Raw genomic sequence first — 19643 nt, 5'->3', positions numbered from 1 at the left:
CTTCGTCTGAAGAGAAAGAGTGGGTCTGATTATCAGATTGCACACCAGAGACAAGTGCTTATGTAATCAACAAACTGTCTTGGTGTCAGAATACGATTGTGTTGAAGATAAACTGTGAAAGGAGAAAGTGCTGGATGCAGACATGCTATTGGCACTGAGTTTCCTGGGCTGCTCTCTGTAGTTGGCAGTGTTTATGATGAAACTGGCTCATCCCTGGACAAAGCCCTTGTACGGGTAGGGGATCTCAAGAACCAGCCATGTTATCAGTCAGGGTCAAAAGCCCCTCGCCTTGTGGTTTCAGAGTCTGGTGAAGTGGGAGTTAATCTGTAATCCCTCAGTGAAAGGAGCCACAGAACACACATTAATTCTTCCTCTCACCTCTCCTGCTTTAAGTGGTTAAGGTCTCTGAGCCCTGTTTAGCCTGTGAGCCCTGGTTCTCAGCTTAATAATACTTGGCTTTGCTCTAGTACTTTTCATTGTGAGAATGTGAAAGCTTTTTACAAATATATATTAACCCAAGTAGGAATGGGATTAAACTGTAGCATGAAGGATTTAAGTTAGTCCTAGGATAGAACTTCCACTATTAATTTTATACAATTGTCTCTCACTCACTGCTTCTTATATGTCTTACATGTTGTTTGTATCAGGTATAGGCACTTTGTAATTTTACCCTTCTTTATCCAGTTCATTGGGGGAACTGGTAAAAGGTTGTTCAGGATGAGTACACCCTTCCAGCAATTCCCTCACCCCTTCATGGGGCATCAGATCTTCTCCTACAAGGCTGTATTTACTTGAACCACTGCTCAGGCCTCTATGTATTGATGGGTTGAGTTCAAATCCTTTAGGAACTCAGTGAAGAGTCATGACTGGCTGGGCCACGAGTAAAAATACATGTTTTCTGGGAAGTGAAGAGAGGGTAGGAGCTGATCTCATTCATCTTCTCCCAGGCTGATGATGCTGGGGTTGCTGACCCTTGTATCTGTGAAAGCCCAGGATGCTAGAGCCCTACCTGCAGCTCTAGGTGGGAAAAGGTCTATATACTGAGGAATTCTACAGCAGGACATCTGAGCGGCCTCCTAGCTTTCCTATTAGGTGTCAGTGAAGGTGTTTCTTATGAGTGGAACTCATGTATACTAGATAACCGCTGTACCTTTGAACTACCATGTAATGAATTTTTCACACCTGTGGTTTACCTGGGCCCAAGGCAGGTATTTGTGGGACACACAGGTAATGACAAAACCTCTGTTTGCAAAGATGGTCTGGTACTGATATTTTTGGTTCTCTGTGTGAGGAAGACTTTTTGAAACCCTTTAGTGTTGTTTGAATTATTTTTAGTGAGAGCCAAGAGGAGCATTTCTGACCTTGCCCAAGGAAATTCAGACTGGACACATGACTGATATTCAAACCCTAGAACTTCCCAGAAAGTAAGAATGACTTTAAGGCCCTCTTTTCTACAATAGTCCTGACCCTAGCCACAGCTAGGGTCATACTCTAGAAGAACTTAGCAAGAGAGCTTTAGGCTAGCATTAGCAGTGATGGTGCCTTCTTTCTTTCGCCCCTTTCATCTAGCAACTTGACACAGGTAAGTAGTTCTTTCTTGGAGACATGTAATCTGGATGGTAGACCAAGAGTTGGAAATCAGTCTACTCTTGACTCTCTTTGGTCCCTTTGTGCCTGAGACCAAATACAAGGCAACTACTTGCCTGCATGGTGTGTGGCTCTGGGTGGTAGACAGGCTCTGGGTACCTACTGTACTGGGCATAAAAGAGGACTGTCAAGATGAATGTAAATTCCAGGATTTTTTTTGTTTTTGTTTTTTAATGTTTGCTGCTACATTTTTGGATCCTAAAATAGGGCATAACACATAGTAGGGTCTCTGAGAATAAAGGGAGAAATCCTTTGTTCTTTGGGATTAAAGTCTGTGATGCAGGGCACCTCCTCATCCCTCAAACCTGCTTCTCCATCCCCCTCAGTCTGCAGCAGACCAACCTTTTCTTCTCCTTGACTCAGGCCCTCCCTCTGCTGGGCATTTCTTTGGTCTCCCAAGCAAGGAAAGGGTGTAGAGGTGCCAGCCGGGTGGGCATGCTGTGGGTTAAAGCTTTGCGAAACAACAGTGTAGTTAATCTTTCTAATTTATTTTCCTTTTAGACCATGGGAAGTCTGTAGGCAGCAGCTGTTACCCAATTAAAATACAGATTAATATAAAAACAGTTTCTGGAATATAAAATAGAGTGGCTGTGTCCTTACACTTCCTTAAAATACCACCTAATAATGACTTGATGAACTACAGAAACCCACCTAGAGGAACTCAGCGTTCTTAAAATGAAAATTTCTTCCCTAAAAGGTGTGTATTACCATTCCATGTAAGTCACTATGAGAAAATAACCTCCCCTCTTAGAGCTGGCACTTTCTGTGAGCTGGATATTTGGTATTCATTAAGAGTAATTATAGTTTAATTGGATTTTTAAACCCCTTCTCCCCACTTCAACAAAAAAGTTGCTTCCAAGCAAGGCCGAGACACTACTCTTTCTGGAAGTAGCCCAGGACATATTGGGCACAGTGATTCCTAGTTGATATAAGACATGGGATCCTCATTCCTCAGATCCTTGTAGGAAATCTAGCCCTACTCTGTGCTTAAGGGATGCTTTTCCTTACGAACAAGGCAAAATAATAAGCTTGTTTGGACCTAGATTGAACCCAGAGCCTAGGCCTGTGGATCAGAAATTCTCTAGGGGGCTGGGGATATGGCCTAGTGGCAAGAGTGCCTGCCTCGGATACACGAGGCCCTAGGTTCGATTCCCCAGCACCACATATACAGAAAACGGCCAGAAGCGGCGCTGTGGCTTAAGTGGCAGAGTGCTAGCCTTGAGCGGGAAGAAGCCAGGGACAGTGCTCAGGCCCTGAGTCCAAGGCCCAGGACTGGCCAAAAAAAAAAAAAAAGATTAAAAAAAAAAGAAATTCTCTAGGCCACATTTTGCACATTTTGGCTTTTTTTTTTTTTGTCTCCGTTTCCCCATCCCATCATAAGTGGCTCTCTACTGACTAGTTGTTACCAAGGACTCAAGTGTGCAGGGTAAAAGCAGCTGACTACGGGGCTTTCCTGGTTTTACAGTGACTGTGGCAGGGGAGGGGCTGGACACTGAGGCTCAGAGAAGAGGGAAACCTGAAACCCAGTGTGCCTGTCTTATAAAAGCACTCTCCAAGGTTTGCAGAAACTTCTGGGAGGCTTGGAACTGAATCTGCTTTAGACTAATTAGTGGAAGTTACCGAGCCTGTTGAATACAAAACTCATAAAATCCCCCCTCATCCCCCCAAATAAAAGCTGAATCAGGTTAGGACATAACCTTGTGGTCAGTGTATATCTGCATAGCACCATTTCAGGGCAGGTTTTTGGGGGTGACGCTTCCTTTGTGTTCTGGGACTTTTTTTCCCCAAGTCTCCTAACCTGGTTCTCAGCCTGAAGCAATGCCAAGCCAGAGCCCTTTACAGAGGAGAAAGGAAAGGAGTCAGACCAGCTTTAAGTCCTTGTGTTACTGTTTTCCACCAAAAGGCTGTTTGTCTTTCCTTTCAGCTCACTGGGATTATTCAAGCCATGGTGGATGGTCAGCCAAGCCTGCAGCAAGTGCTGGAGGTAGGTTGTATGACCTTTAATTCCTGACCTCTGACCCCTTCCTGCTGCCTTTCTCTCACTCCCCTCCTGAGAATGTAGCCATGTAATTTGACTATGATTATGGCTTGATTAGAATAACATTTGCTGTCACATCAGTGACATGCTGTTGAGAGTATTGAACCATTGATCTGTCATCTCCAGCTGTTCCCGTCAGGAGTTACTGACAAGATGTCCGAGTGCTGTTAGGAGTCAGGCAAAGGGTCCCCACCCTGCCTGGCCCATGGCCCTATGTTGGAGGCTCTGGGCAGCCTGTGCTGGGTGGGCAGGGGCATAGGAGAGCTGAGTGGTGGTGTGGTGGGACTAGCCCCAGGGACCAGAGGTGTTTTTGTTTAGCTTTTAGTGTTGGCTTCTCGTGGCATGTGAGCACTTCATTAACTCACCCAGAACTCCCCATCGATGGCTTTTGTTTGCTGTCAGCTCTTCCAGGAGCTGCACCGAGGCTGCCAGCCCCACTGCAGCTTGCCGCTGGATGCATTGTGCCTGTCGGGTGCAGAGGCTGCGCTGGGTAATGATTCCTAATCAGAATAATTACAACAATTGCCTATGTGAGGAAAATCAAATTAAAGACTTTAAAACCCTTGGCAGAGACCACACTTCTAGGATGTTCTCCTCAGGGAGCTGGAAAAGGTTAAGATGCTGCTTCTTGTGCACTAGCCCAAGGGAATAAGAAAGGGCTGTGCTTGGTATCAGCTTCATTCTCACCCCTTTCCAGCCGAGATGTTCAGATGGAGAAAAGGTCCCCCCTCTCCTAGACCTGCTCGGTAGGAGGAGGGGAAAAAAAGAGAAGGCCTGTGGATTTCATGAGGTACTGTACTTTTAAGACCCAAAGCTTGGATCTTATCAGTGAACAAGAGGAAGATGAGTATCTGGAGGAGTAGCAGGGCACGTCTGCATCAGAGGTCTGGAGGATGTAGAGCAGAAGGGTCCAAATAGCTTCCTTAGCCAAGAATACTGTCCGAGGCATTGAGGGCTGAGTGCTTCTCATGCGCCCCTCATGAAGGAGCAGGTCTGAGAGGCAGGTTTAGGCTTATCCCATGGCAGAGTGTACTCCCTATTTGAGTGCCGAATTCTAGCTCTTGTCAGCTTCTGGTTGAGTCATGGTTAGGGTTAGGACAGCTATGTAGATTGGGAGAAGATAAATACCTCTGAGATACCTCCCAGTCCCATTGTTGTTGTTTTTGCCAGTCCTGGGGCTTGAACTCAGGACCTGGGTGCTGTACCTGACCCTCTTTGTGTTCAAGGCTAGTGTTGTACCATTTGAACCACAGAGCCATTTCTGCCTTTTTCTGAGTAGTTTATTGGAGATAAGAGTCTCACGGACTTTCCTGCTCAGGCTGGCTTCTAACCATGACCCTCAGATCTCAGCCTCCTGAGTAGCTATGATTATAGGCATGAGCCACCGATGCCCAGTTCCCCATTGTTTTTGAGGAGTCACTTGTTATTCCTGAGGGAGTTTCTCATGGACTTCTCCTTTAAACATCAGACTCGGGCTGGGGATATGGCCTAGTGGCAAGAGAGCTTGCCTCATATACATGAGGCCCTGGGTTTGATTCCCCAGCACCACATATACAGAAAACGGCCAGAAGTGGCGCTGTGGCTCAAGTGGCAGAGTGCTAGCCTTGAGCAAAAGGAAGCCAGGGACAGTGTTCAGGCCCTGAGTCCAAGGCCCAGGACTGGCCCAAAAAAAAAAAAAAACATCAGACTCAAGGAGAAAATGGATCTAGCAGCACCTCAGCTTCATTTCCTGTCCTTTTCTTCTCCTTTTTTTTCCCTTCAGTACTCAGGGCTTTGTGCTTGTTTGCTGGGCAACCACTCTACCACTTGAGCTATGCTTTTAGCCCCTTTTTGCATTGGTTATTTTCGAGGTAGAGTCTTGCCCAGGCTATCCTGAGCTGCAGTCCTCCTATTTGTGCTTTCATGACAGGTACATGCCAAGGTGCCTTGTCATTGATTGTCAACCTTTTTACCTGGGCTGGTCTCAAGCTGCAGTCCCTCTGTACCTGAGTCTGTCCCTTCCTTTCATGTGCTGTGGATTTGGCCCACAACTAATCTTTTACCTGCCCAAGTTCTCAGCCAGCCAGAAAATCATTTTGGGCTCAGAGCCTCAGCTTCCTTGCTCGATTGGCACTCTACCACTTGAGTCATGCCTCCAGCTTGTCTTTTTGTTGATTATTTTCGAGATGGAATCTTTTGGACTTTTCTGCCCAGGCTCCTTTCAAACTATATCCCTTTGGACCCCAGCTTCCTGAGTAGCTAGGATTACACGTGTGAGCCATTGGTGCCTGGCAGCAAATAACTTTTTCAGACCATTTTTTTGAGACAGGATCTTGCTAATGTAACCCAGGCTGGCTTGAACCTAACATCCTCCTTCTTACTTCCTGACTGCTGAGATTACAGGAGTGTTCCCCCATACCTGGCAGCAAATATCTACTGAATAGACACTGGGTTAGGGATTAAGGTAGTGATTGAAGCAAGGACTCTGAATTCAGGGTGTTTATGGTCTGGTAGGGGAGGCAGATGTTAGACAGGTGATTACTTATCAAATACAACATTATCATGCCTGTACCTCTGCTTCTGTCACTAGTAGCCATTTCTTCCTCTAGGTCCTATAGTACTCTTAATCACTTCTCTATTGTATTGTTATAACGATCTGCCTTTCTCCCCTTCTCAGCCTATTATCTATTTTGTGCTAGGCATTTAACACATCATCACATTTACTTCTCAGAACAACTCTATAAGGTTTGCCATCCTACTCTGTTTTATAGATGAAGGAAACTGAGGTTCTGAGGGGTTAAATGACTTTTAAATGACTTCCCATCAGTGACACAGGCAGGATAAGGAAGAGCTAAGAATTGGAACCCAGATGTGTCTGACTTTCAATCCTGAATTTTTAACTACTATGTGATATAGACTTAAAAAAATAATCCTCCTGCGTGAGTAGAAGTGGTGATGTGATGGTTTGCACTGCTTCCCCATGCCTGGGATCTTCTGAAAAATAGGCAGTGCTTCATGAATTCTTTATGATAATTCTCTTGTTAGATACTGATTTTAGCATTTGTATTTCCAGTGTGAGTGCAAATAAAACCAGTCAGAGAAATGAAGGGGGAAAAAAAGACATAAGGTGTGATTAGGAACAGTTTATTTCCTTGCATAAGGAATTAAGCTCAGCCTTCAAATATTTTTCTGAATTTGAATCTGCAACCAGGAAAAGGAGAAATAGAAAACTGCTGCTGGGAAGGCCATGCTCCCCACTTGCCAGTGTAGCATTCCACCATAGCCAAGAGGCCTCCTCACCTTCATTTGGTGAACAACCACATTCACAAATTTGTTTAGTAAGAATTAGTTGGAAGGGTTAAATGAATAGGCTGTGGGCTGGAGGTCCTGCATGGGGCATCCTGCTCTAGTCTCCTACAGGATAACATGTGTCTGTGCTGGGCTATGCCTTTGAATGAGGACCAACCATACCACAGCAAGGTGGTATGGACTAATCTGCTGGAGTCTAAAGTAGGCTGCCAGACCAAGGGAGGTGGAGGGGCTACCTTTCCCTCCCACACTTGGGGCTGTGGAATCTTCCCCAAGGGATTGTTCTCCAGGAGGTTAAGAGGTTAAGAGCCCAGAGCAGAGCTATGGTTGGATAGGATTATAATTTTCTCCTGCTCTGATTACAAGCAGTTTATCTCTGTTTCATTGTTGTTGGTCTTCATAGGCTCTGGGAAAAACAGGAAAATCTCATCTGTTCTTGTGTACTTTTTTCAGAGGGTTGATGAGTGGATGGCAAAAGAAGGCCTCTTAGATCCCAACGTCAAGTCAATTTTTGTCACTTGTGGAGACTGGGACTTGAAAGTCATGTGAGTATGAGAAGAGCTCTTTTGCTACCAGGGCTTGGAATCTTGCCTTTGGGAGGTGTAAATGTTTAAGCTTACAGAGCAACTAGGGCGGGGATTCCTGGGTCTTTGGGGCTACCAGGTTTAGAAGAGTGCTGGGAGCCCTGCCATTTGCCTCTTGGGGTTAGAGTGGGGACAGATAGAGAGAGACCCTTGCCTAGATTGCTGTTGGTGGGACCTTCCTGCATTTGCTGCTCATGACAGTCCTTCTAATTGCTGGGCTATATGTTTTTGCCCTGGAAGTAAGCATTAAAAGAGGGTCTGGAAAAAAAAATATATATATTTTTTTGGCCAGTCCTGGGCCATGAACTCAGGGCCTGAGCACTGTGCCTGGCTTCTTTTTTGCTCAAGGCTAGCACTCTGCCACTTGAGCCACAGCGCCACTTCTGGCCATTTTCTGTATATGTGGTGTTGAGGAATCGAACCCAGGGCCTCATGTATACGAGGCAAGCACTCTTGCCACTAGGCCATATTCCCAGCCCCTGGAAAAAAATATTTTTAAACCACACACATGGTATTTAATGTTCAAAGCATTTTAGAAATATTAACTCATTTACCAATCCTATAAAATAAGTACTGTTTTTATTTTATTTTAATAGCTGAGGAAATTTAGGCACAGAGAAGTTAAGTTACTTGCCTAAAGAGACACAACCAAGATTCAAACCCAAGCAACTTGGTTCCACAATCCTTGCCCTTGACTGGTTACCATTTTATGTGGCAAACCAGACCAGTTGAGAGCCTGGTGGGATGAGGGAGGGCTGCTTCTAGGAAGCTATTCAAGTCACTGGCCTCCTCTCTCCTCATTTGTACCCACTGTTTTTCCTCTTTTGTCTCCTGATTCTGGCTTGGTTGTGGAAGACAGAACTGGCTCCTTTGCTGGGTTGACACTTCTGCATCTTGCTTGTCTTCGTGGATACCTGACTTCAGACATACCCCAGGGAACTAAAGGAGGGTGGAGGAGGGGCACTGTTTGCTGAGAATTGATAGGATCAATACTGCTGTGTTCTTTGTGGCTGAAGCAGCAGCAAGTGTGACTGAAAAAGAGAGAATGTTTAAGCCTTTTAGCATAAGGTGGATATTGGTGGGGGCAAGGAGTGACCAGATCAGGCATTATCTTCTTACCAATCTCCTTTACATGCCTTTTGGTCACAGGACATCAGGGTGTCCTGTCGAGGAGTCAGAAAGAAGAACAAGCCCCAGCGTACATTAGCACACATATGCTCATCTGCCACATCCTTTAGGTTGGGTACACACACTGACTGCACACCTCTAGGTTTTCTCCAGAGGGTGTCTGTTCTCTCATATGAACATCATACAACCAGGGGATTATATAGACTGGAACTGGAAGCAGGCATGAATTAGAGGAGCCAGCAGAAGACAAGGAAGGGAAAGCAGTTTTTGTTGGTGGTATCTTGAACAGCTTTGAGCCTGTGCTCAAAGGCTGGAAAATCTTAATGTAGAGTTCTGCAGCCCAGGAGAAGCAGTTCAGATGGGGGCAGGACACAGGCTGATACACAGTGTTTGGGGCTCTCATGGCTCATGAAAAATGTGTTTGACCCATCCAGAGGCCCAATTCTTCTGGGCAACTTCTTGAGGGCTCATACTCTTCTAGTGTTTCTCTCTCTCTGGTATGCTCAGCTTCCACATGGCTGCATTTCAGACTCTTCTGTTGTAACTGGGATGGTATGTGCATATATCTATATGTGAAAACTTTCCTGTTCATAAGGTAAGAGATATTTGGCTGGGCCTCCTAAGCTTGGAGCTGGTCTCCTCCATGCGTTGGAGAGGCAGTTTCAGAGGTTGATGTCATCTTTAGTTTGGGCCTACTCTGGCCTGCAGCTGCAATGCAGCCCTCAGGCCCTGTACTATATTGCACCACAGTGGGCCCAGGACAGGTGTTGATGATGCAGGATACTACTTTGCATCTTCAGAAGAAATCTGGTAATCTTGAAGATGGGCTGAGTAGTGAATCCAAGCATGTGTGAAGGAAACCAAGCTCTAATGAGCATGTAACCTTACTTGCTTCAGTCTTTCTAACCAGTGTAGGAAGTGATGTCTCCCTTCTATAGATGCAACAAACAAAACCCCCTGAGGCTATGAGGTAAAGATTCATAGCTAAACAAAATTGAATTCTAAGTCAGCGTAGTTTCCAGAAGAAAAGAGATTGCTGATTTGGATGGGGAAGGCCAGTGATGCTGTGGAGAAGGGTGTGCAGGAGGAAGCAGCTGTCAGGTGGCAGGGTGGGGGAGGAGGGCTCTGTAACTGCCTTTTAGAATCAGGACTCCACATAACTGCTGGGAAGGCTCTTAATTAAATGTGTAACAAAATAAAAACAGCCAGAGAGGAAACCTAAGTAGTGCAGCGTGACAGTGCACAGCTTATCCGTGTTCCTGGAACCTCTCGTCAGAGGCTTGTCAGTAGCTCTCGGCAGAGCCATCACCTTTCCGTGTGCCTGGTAAAGGCTGCTGATGAGCCTGACAAGGGTGGTGTAAAATTGACACAACTTGTTAGTATGTGGCTTACTTCTTATTTTGACATCCATTTCCAGATTTAACTAAGTCTAAGGAATTCAGCAAATGTTTTCATTTCACACACTCATTTCTGGAAATCACGGCTCCCTTCTCATTGCTGTCCTTGCCCCCATCCCCCTAAAGCAACTTCACATCACTTTTGTTAGAAATGCCTGATTAATGTGGCACTGAGAAATAGGAACTAAAGTGCCAGCAGAAATCCCACTGGAGAAGAAAAATGTGCTCTTGTTCTGACAAAATCATTTTGTGTCCATCTTTTGTCAAAGCCTGATGATCTGATACTCCCAGGTTTATGGGGCTTGATGCTATAGTATCAAGATCCTGCTAAGGTGAGTTTGGATTTAATTTTTTCTCTAAACTTTTTCAAAAACTAACATGATATGGACTTAGTTCTTGATCAGCTTACCTTTTCTACTGGTGCTTTTCATCTTAGGTGCTGTTTGTTGAAACTTCCTTGGGATTTAGTGCTGTTTCTCTGCTTACCTAGGTAGGGAATGTGTCTTTTAGGAGATTCTATCTTGGACGAGTTAGGCAGGTAGGACTGGTGGAGAGTAAAGAGAAAAACATGCACAGGTTCCCACTTGAAGAACTTGAGGTTTAGCCCAGAGCCTGAAGATCTAGGTTTGCCAGCCCTATATGGCTTGGCTGATGGCTAGATCAGAGCTTTTCTGTGTCTAAGAAGAGGGGCAAATCAAGAAGAGGGCAAGACAAGGGGAATAGCTTGAGGGAGGCTCAGGCCTTTGTTTCAGTTTGGAAAGAGGCTCCTTTGGAGAGAGTTGAGGGGTAATTAGACCCTGTACTTTGGTGAGCATAGGGGTGGGTGGCTGCTGGGCTCTGCTTAGAGTGAGTTCAGGAGACATTAATATACATTGTTTACTTTTGGGTCAGGAACTTCACCTACTATAGTTAAGTGCTGGGCTGGTATTGGGCTTTGTTTTGTCACTGCCTTCCTGGAGGGAGAGGGAGAAGGCATAATAACCCACCACCTATGCTGTGCAGAGGTGGACCTGGGGCACTTCTGGTTTTAGAATGTCTGGAGATTGAAAAGTACTTGCCCGGAGTGCAGTACCTGTTGCTGCCATGAGGAGCATGCACTTGGCAGGGTTTATTGACATTTCCCTCCTGGCTGGAGTGAAATAAGTACCCCAGAACAGTCTTGAGGAGTCAAGTGGCACAGTGATACCATACACCCGGAGAGTGTTGTGGGTAGTGACTTCCCTGGGAGGGAGAGGAGCAGAAGATGGCTGTCTTCCTTTTGTTCTCCACACTTGCTCTTACCAGAGTAATCTCATCTTTTGCCATAGCTTCAGTTATCCTCTATATACTGAGGCCTTTTAATCTTTTTCTCCAAGTGAGGAATTAGAACTAACACAATCCTACTGAAGAAAAGAAATCTACTCTGTCTTTCACTTGAACTCCAAGCCTGAGTATCCAGCTGCCTGTCCCAAATCTCCATCTGGATGACCACCAGCCTCTTAAAGCTCAGCTATTACTTTCTCCTCTCAGCCTTTCCTCCATTATTCCTTTGAATAATACCTAGTTCCATCCAGTCAGCTATCCTAAGAAACCTGAGAATTATTATTTCTCTAGCCACTACCAATAGTTGCCAAATCCTGCTGATATGTACCTTCTAGAGGTTTCTCAAACGTATTCCCTACCACCACTGCCAAGGTTAAGACGATCGTGTTCTTGATTACTGTAGTCTTCTAACTAGTGTCCTTGACTCCAGTCTTGCTACTTCTTTATTCTAAATTGTCGTGAATTGTGTCCTGTCTAAGCCATGCAAGACTCACCCTTGCTCTCAAGTTTGATTTCACACTGTTGAGTCTTTCACATCTCTTCTTCTCCCTTTAGACCCGTAAGTATTCTCTATGAACCCTCCACCTCATTCAGAGCTAGAACTGGCCACTTCCTAATATCTTTCTCTAGGTGCTTTCCTTTGTGTTCCTAGAACCTATATTTATTCATACATTTTATTTCATTTTAATTGTATTGTAGCTTTCTCTACTTGTCTGTTTTCCTTACTAGATTGTAAATGCAGGACAAGGCTTGACTTATAGTAGTTATTCAGCAAATATTTGTTGAATGATTTTCCATTATTGTTGTTTTGTGAGGGTTGGTTTTTTGGTGTTCAGGATTGTACCCAGGACCTCACATATGCTGAATACATGTTTTATGTTACATCCTCAGCCCTATGACGTACAATGAAGTGATTCTTGGAATCCCTGGTCCAGAAGAATGGCCAATAAAGAAAAAAAATGATAGCAGGTAGATTCAGGGAGCATGAGTTGTTATTGTACAGGATAAATGGTACAGAAGGGGAAATCTTTGGCCTTGATATCCTGGCCTGAATGTGAGCAGTTAAAGAACTAAACTGCTGATATTGGGGAGTTGGGTAAGGTGGCCCACACACAGACCATGACGAGGAAGGAGAAGAGCATCATCTACAACACAGTGTGAAATGCTTTCTCCAAAAGACTTATGTCTTTAGGACTAGAGGCTTTGGACTTTTCTGGAGGAGTTAACATTGTGTGCCAGGAGCCTATGTGTGCTGTTTATATTTCTGTCATCTAGTCCTGACCACAGTTCTGTGAAATACGTTCTTTGTGTAACATTTCTTTTAGTGCCAATACTCGGGCTTGAACTCAAGGCCTCACATTCTCACTTTTTCTGCTCAAGGCTGGCTTTCTACCACTTAAGCCATACCTCCACTTCCTTTATAACATTTTTTTTAATTAACAGGGAAACTGAGGTCCAGAAAGGTAAATAATTTGTCAAGGGCACACAACCTGTTGTAATAGAGCAGGGATTTGAACCTAGACACGCTAACTCTGCGTTGTGCTGTCCTTCTTCATGGTCCAGCTGTATGATCTGGTAGGAATGTCTTCTTCCTTTCCTTTGTTTGCATTGAGTGGCAGAGCTGTGGATGCTCTCTGACACACTGGCTATTAAATTTGGATTTGGTATTGGAGGAGATCTAAACTTCTATGTTCATTTTGGCATGGGAGTATGGTTGGTCAAGAGATGTGGCAGGTGGGGATGTTTTGATGCAACCTGAGTGCTTCCTTGCTGGGCTACAAATTAATGAATCCTCAGACACATTTTAAGGAAATCATAACCAATGTCACTTTGGACACCTTTATTTTGTATTATATTTGGAAGTAATGGGGTATTGCATTGTGCCACTAAACTTGAGAGCCTTGCCCCTTGCCCATGAGAAGGTCAGTTGGTCCCAGCACTGAGGTGCTTCACTTTTGATTAGCAGCCTGCTGGGGGAAGGTGCTGGTGTAAGAACTCCCTGCCAGTCCTGACTTGTCTCATTTCCTGTTACTTTTATCTGTCATTGCAAGCGCTTGGGCTCCCCTCCTGAACTAATTAAGTTTGCATGTGTTTAGACACATTGCCAAATAGGGCTTAGCAAAGCGTAACTGAGCTACATCTCTTTCTGAGTAGAGAAGGTAGGGTCTATGAATACTCCTCTACAAGGGCTAGTGAGAGTCATGGATGACACGCAGTGAGTGTGTGTGCAGATGATAGACACCTGCCCTGGCCCTCCTAGGTATAGAGCATCCTTCTGACTGGCTGACAGGGGCAAGTGAGAGGTGACCCTGCAGCATTCTTAGTGAACTGGACGTTCTGAGGAAGATTAGCATGGAAACAGCAGGTTCCAAAGTGTGCTTTTCTCCTGTGCACAAGAAAGTTCAGTGTGATCTGAGGAGTGTGTACAGGAGTTGGGAGGGTTGTGTGCTGCTTGTTGCCAGCTGAATACACCTAGCTCCTATTTTTTACAACCACCTAAGTGGTAAACAGAGTGCAGGATTTAAGTCTGTGAGAAGTACACTAGGAACTGGGATAGCTGAAGGCCCAGTTTTTCCTTTATTGCCTAGAAGGCCAATTTCCTCCTCCTCAGTCACCTGTGAGCCCTGCAGGATGGTGCCAAGAGTGGGAGAATAGTATTGTCTAAAATATTCCAAACCTGGAGGTGGGATTCAGCCTGGTAGAACATCACAATGAAGTGATAGTTGTTGGCATGTTTTTGTGGCAAACTGATACCTGCCTTTCTCTAGTGTCAGCCTGATGTCTGAGACACCCTGTGGCAAAATATACCTGGGTCCTTCAGACAGCAGTTATGGACCTCCTATTCTGAGATAAAGAATGAGGGTATCACTACAAAGGCAGAAAAGCCAGCGGAAAGCCATGGTAAGGGCTTTAATTCTTGGTCCATATCAGTAGCTATGAGGTTAGTGGGTCAGCTTCCCGGCCATGAAGAGGTTCTGGAGAGGCAAAACTGCTCAGTCAGCCCAAGCTCATATGAAGTGCATGTTGGAAAGGGGAGGATATTCTGGAGATTGTATAGGAATTCTGGGCCTTAGAGTTGTAGTCTAAGCTTAGAAAGAATGGGAACCAGACCTTCTGCCCTCCCTTCAGTTTCCCTAGAGTCTTCTCGTCAGCAAAGGTGCATTGGGTTAGCCCCAAGAAGGCAGCTTGAGCTGATGGGGTCATGTTTCAGCTCTAACTAATCCAAGTCACTCGATATAAATCTCTCCCTGCTGCCTCTTCCTCCCTCCCATCCCCAACCCACAGACAGGGAAATGAATCCTGGCCCTCACCCTGAATACATCATGGCAGGCTTGCCTCTAATGAGAGAGGGCCATTCATTGTGGGGTGAAGCTCCCTGCAGAGCCTGGGATGCCATTAATTAAGGAAGAGCCACCTGAAGCCAGTCGTGCGGTGCCGCCTGCCACGCTCAGATGGAGTGGTGGTGAGGTAGCCTCGTTAGCCTGACAGCTCTTTGGGATGAGAGTTCTTGGGCTTGGAGGAGCACTCCCGCCCTGCCTTGAAAGCTTAGGTGCCCCTGGGGCCAGCCTACTCACAAACATCTGACCTCCTCCTCCATGTCTTAGGGCCTAGAACCTGGCAGCAAAGTGGCTTCTGATTTTGAGCTTGGCTAAGGATTAGCCATTTCCTATATGCTGTCCCTAGGGCAAGAACTGGTTTCTGTGGAGCCAGAGCAGTCTTGGTTCCCAACCTTTGTTCCCTTTACACTCCTCTGTGTGGTCCTGGTATCTCACTTTGTGACCTTCCCTTGGAGTTTTGTATATCCCGAGAGTGAGAATAATCCATGGAGGCACAACTTAAGGTGGGAAGGGGTTTTATTTACAACCTAAAACCTAGAACCAGAGCAGCCCTCCACCTCCAAATGCTGGCCTGCTACTACCTTGTCCTGGGCTAGTTACCCAGAACCTAGAACTGACCTCACTTCACCTCACCTCTGAACCTCCACTCCTTAACCTCCAGAGGAACAAGCTTCTTTCATGCAGGTCTCACCTCTCCTCAGGCCCTAAGCTTCAAGCCTCCTCACAGGCCTTAGGCTTCTCTGCAGGCCTTAGGCCTCAGGCCTCTCCTCAGACCTCACCCTCCAGGCTTCCCCATAGGCCTCAGGCTCTGGCCTCCTCCGCAGGCCTGACTAGGCCAGCTCCGCTCCTCCGGCAGGCACTATCTGCTTCTCTCTCCTCCCTCCTCCTCCCTCTCTGCAGAACCTCCTAATAGGCCGCCTATATATACACCCCAGCCCTCTGACACCCTGCCCTCCTCCAGTCACTGGACCCACTTACAAGTGCTACTGTGGCAGTGATGGCATGGGGCGGGACTTCCTAGGCTGCCCCCCTCCTACTATCCATGGCAGTGACACGGCCAGGGCGGGATTTCCCTGCCCTGCTGATTATTACAGTTTTAGTCTGGGGTATTTGGTCTGCCCTGAAAGGACTTAGGGCCTAAAGGATCACTGAGTGATATTTGATCTGCCCTAGAAGGACTTAGGGCCTAAAGGATCACGAGAAGGTGGGGGAGAAGGGGCGGGAGGATACTGTTAACTGGTCAAGAACCACAGAGCCTATGGTGTTCCTTTTCTGGGCTTTTCTGGCAGTGGCTAAAAATCTAGTGAGAGACTCATCTTCTTATCATAATAATTATATAATTGTAGTGATTATAGGACCCCCTGAGTGGAAATTTTGTCCAGATTAAAGATAAAGACATTTCCTTAGTGACTGATCAGGCTGTGAGAAGCCGTATCTTTTGAACTGCTACAGAACTGGTGACTGAATAGTTCCTTTTTTTTTTTTTTGTCAGTTGTGGGGCTTGAACTCTGGGTCTGGGCTCTGTCTCTGAGCTCTTGAGTTCAAGGCTAGTGCTCTACCACTTTGAGCCACAGCACCACTTCTGGTTTTTCTGGTGGTTAATTAGAAGCAACAGTCTCATGGACTTTCCTGCCTGGGCCGGCTTTGACCCATGATCCTCAAATCTCAGCCTCCTGAGTAGCTAGGATTACAAGCATGAGCCACTGGTACTGGGCACTGAATAGTTCCTTACTCCTTAATTGGTCTAGAAGCAAGTGTTACTGCCTAGGTTCTGGCCTCCAGATTTGATAGGTGGAGCTCTCTGTGACCATCCATTAGAGTCTTATCACTGACTTCTTGCTACAAGGGGCTAGATAAGGTGAGATCTTGGTTTTAGCCCAGAGTTGGGCTAGGTCAGCCAGTCATTGCCTAACTTTTCAGGCAGAGATCCTATGTCTGTAGCTCTTTGGGGGAAGTTTCTGGGAATCTGGTCTGTGGCAGAATCTAACAGACAGGCTGGTTCAGAGGGCCTCAAAATCAGCTGGCAAGACCTGGACAGTTAGATAACTTCAGCCTCCAAAGTGCTCACCTGTCATGGAATGGAGCTTCCAAAGCAGCCTCCCAGCAGGCCATCTCCACATAGGCCAGAACTTAGACCTGACTGCTCGGTATTTTGAACATTTTTAGCCAGGTCTTGGCTTTTTGCTTGTACCCACCCATCTCCTCTGTCTCAAGACGTTTAGCCGGAGAGTTGTATCTTAAGCTCCCAGGAGAAGAATATACTGATTCACTGAAAGCATTTTCCTTCTTAGATCAGTGGTTGTTGTTGTTTTTTTTTTTAACTTTTTGTGACAAATATAAGTTTATGGTGTTTTTTTTTTAAGATTGAAAATTGGTGTGGTAGTACACTTGAAGTGTACTATGATATGTAGTATGATAAATTTATATACAAGTATACACCCGTGTCACTGCCACCCAGATCAAGAACTTTTTCCAGGAGGCACAGAAATGCAGAGACAAAGGGTAAACAAATGCAGCAGTGTTACTTACTAGACACTATGTTGAAAATGAACTATACAACTTGTGGGTAGGGATAGGAGGGAAAAACTGGGAGAGAGCAAGGGAAGGGGTGACACGGTCCAAAGAGAAATATGCTCTTTACCTGACTTATGTTACTGTACATTGCCTTTGTAATAACAATAAAAAATTTTGATTTTGTTTTAAAAAAGAACCTTTTCCATCATCTCTGAAAGTTCCCTTGTGCCTAACCAGTCAATAATGACTTCTGCTGCTAGGTAAGATAGTTCCATTTCTGGTTTTGTTTTACCTTGTCTTCCTTTTCCCATCTCACTCCCCCCTTCTTTCTCTCTTCCTCCTTCCCTCCCTTTCTCCTTTCCTCCCTCCTTTGCTCTCCCTCTTGCTTTCTTTTATACTGGGATTTGATCTCAGTGCCTTGGGTTTGCTAGGCATATGTTCTACCACTGAGAAATATACCTAGTCCTTTTTTCTTTTGTTACTTTTTCAAATAAAGTCTTGTATTTATTTCCCAGACCTACCTGGACTATGATCCTCTTAATTATACTTCCTATGTATCGGGGAAGTGAACCACGATGCCTAGTTGGTTTTTTTTTTTTTTTGGCCAGTCCTGGGCCTTGGACTCAGGGCCTGAGCACTGTCCCTGGCTTCTTCCCGCTCAAGGCTAGCACTTTGCCACTTGAGCCACAGCGCCGCTTCTGGCCGTTTTCTGTATATGTGGTGCTGGGGAATCGAACCTAGGGCCTCGTGTATCCGAGGCAGGCACTCTTTGCCACTAGGCTATATCCCCAGCCCTTTTGTTGTTTTTTTTGCCACTCCTGGGGCTTGGACTCAGGGCCTGAGCACTGTCCCTGGCTTATTTTTGCTCAAGGGTAGCATGCTACCACTTGAGCCACAGCGCCACTTCCAGCTTTTTCTATATACGTGGTGCTGAGGAGTCAAACCCAGGGCTTCATGTATATGAGGTGAGCGCTTTACCATATTCCCATCCCCGATGCCTAGTTTTTATTGGTTGAGTTGGAGTCTCTTGAACTTTTTGCCCAGGCTGGCATCAAACCATGATCCTCTTGATCTCCATTTCCCACGTGGCTGGGATTATGGATGTGAGCCAGCGCACCTGTTCTTGACTTTCATAGAAATGGAATCATACAAGATAATAAATAAATTTTAAAAAAAGATATACTCTTTGTGTTTGACTTCTTTTGCATAAAATATTTGAAGGATTAATCCATGTGGTTGTATGTGTCAGCTTAACCTTTTTATTGGTGCATAGCATTCCATTGTATTATTATGTTGTACTTTGTTTTCCTTTTGGTAGAAAAGAAATCTACCTTCTTTAGTTGTTTAGTACATGTGTGTTTAAGGCATATGTAAATGTTCAATTTTATAGGGTTTATTCCCTAGACTTTTTAGATTATCCCAACTCCTGTCCTTTAAAATACAATTCCTGTCCTTTAAAACCCAGTTCTAATCTTTGGCCTTGTGATCTTCCCTGTCTGTTCTGGAAAGTACATTGGCCTGAGGTTATGTGATAGGAAGAGGTTGGCCTTGGGCCTGTAGGAGTGGCCCATTTCTTTCTTCTTTCAGCAATTGTGTGCTGACTATCCATTAAGTGCCCTGTACTCTATTGAGATTACACATTCTAGGACATGTAGCCAACACTGTCTTCTGCCTTTAGGATCATGATGCCAGAAGAATCTTGGGCTTGCCCAGGCTTTTGTACCAGTAAGGCTCTGCAAGAGCTGTAGCAGTGACTCTGTGGAGCTGTAGGGCTGTGAACCTTCCCTTTTCTGTTTTTGCTGGCAGAAGTGGTGTTGGCTGTGGTTGTGGCAGCTGCAGCAGCTGCTGCTGCTGCTGCTTGGACTGAGAACGAGTTTTTCAGGTTGTTGTTTTTTTTCTTCTTCTTTTTCTTCCCTTCCATTATGCTAGAATCTGATTCCCTCTGTGAAAGGAGTAAATTAATCTCCAACTTTCCTTGCCTGTAAGGTGAGTGACCTCTGTTTTGTCAGCACTTGCCAACCTGTCCTCTAATTCTCAGCCAGGGTAATGGAGACATTACTTTGTATTAAAGCAAACCACCTGTTCTCCTGTGCAGATGCTGGGCAGATCCAGGTCCTGGGAAACAGGTCAGCCTGCAGGTAGCTCCTCATAGAGGCATATAGAGGTAGAAAGGTTTTGTTCTCTGAGCTGCTTTGCTCCTAAATGGTTGGCAGATTCACAAAGGAAGATTTCCTGTCATCATACTCTTTCTAACTGCATTCATGCCCAAAAGGCAGACCAAAAGGTTTTGAGTTCGATTGCTTTTGCCAGGCTCCTATGGTACTAAAAGGCTGCAGATGCACCCCAGTGAGGAAGAAAAGTCAGGGAGTGGAGGTCCTGGGAGTTGTAGGCCTGGGAATTCAAGGTT

At 45.5% G+C, this 19643-nt stretch overlaps 1 protein-coding gene across 8 annotated transcripts in view; it reads left to right on the top strand.

Moving 5' to 3' along the window:
* Positions 1–19643, top strand: part of Eri3 (ERI1 exoribonuclease family member 3) — a 139100-nt gene that overhangs the window by 37060 nt on the left and 82397 nt on the right. For all 8 annotated transcript variants that reach the window (XM_048351136.1, XM_048351131.1, XM_048351130.1 and 5 more), the window contains 2 exons: positions 3572–3631; positions 7427–7518. In XM_048351136.1, the coding sequence (XP_048207093.1) occupies positions 3572–3631; positions 7427–7518 (152 nt within the window). The remainder of the gene's footprint in view (positions 1–3571; positions 3632–7426; positions 7519–19643) is intronic.

This window comes from Perognathus longimembris, chromosome 7 (genome assembly GCF_023159225.1).
Source record: "Perognathus longimembris pacificus isolate PPM17 chromosome 7, ASM2315922v1, whole genome shotgun sequence".
NCBI lineage: Eukaryota > Metazoa > Chordata > Mammalia > Rodentia > Heteromyidae > Perognathus > Perognathus longimembris.
The sequence above is the reverse complement of the archived record's forward strand: the minus strand, read 5'-3'. Positions and strand labels throughout refer to the sequence as shown.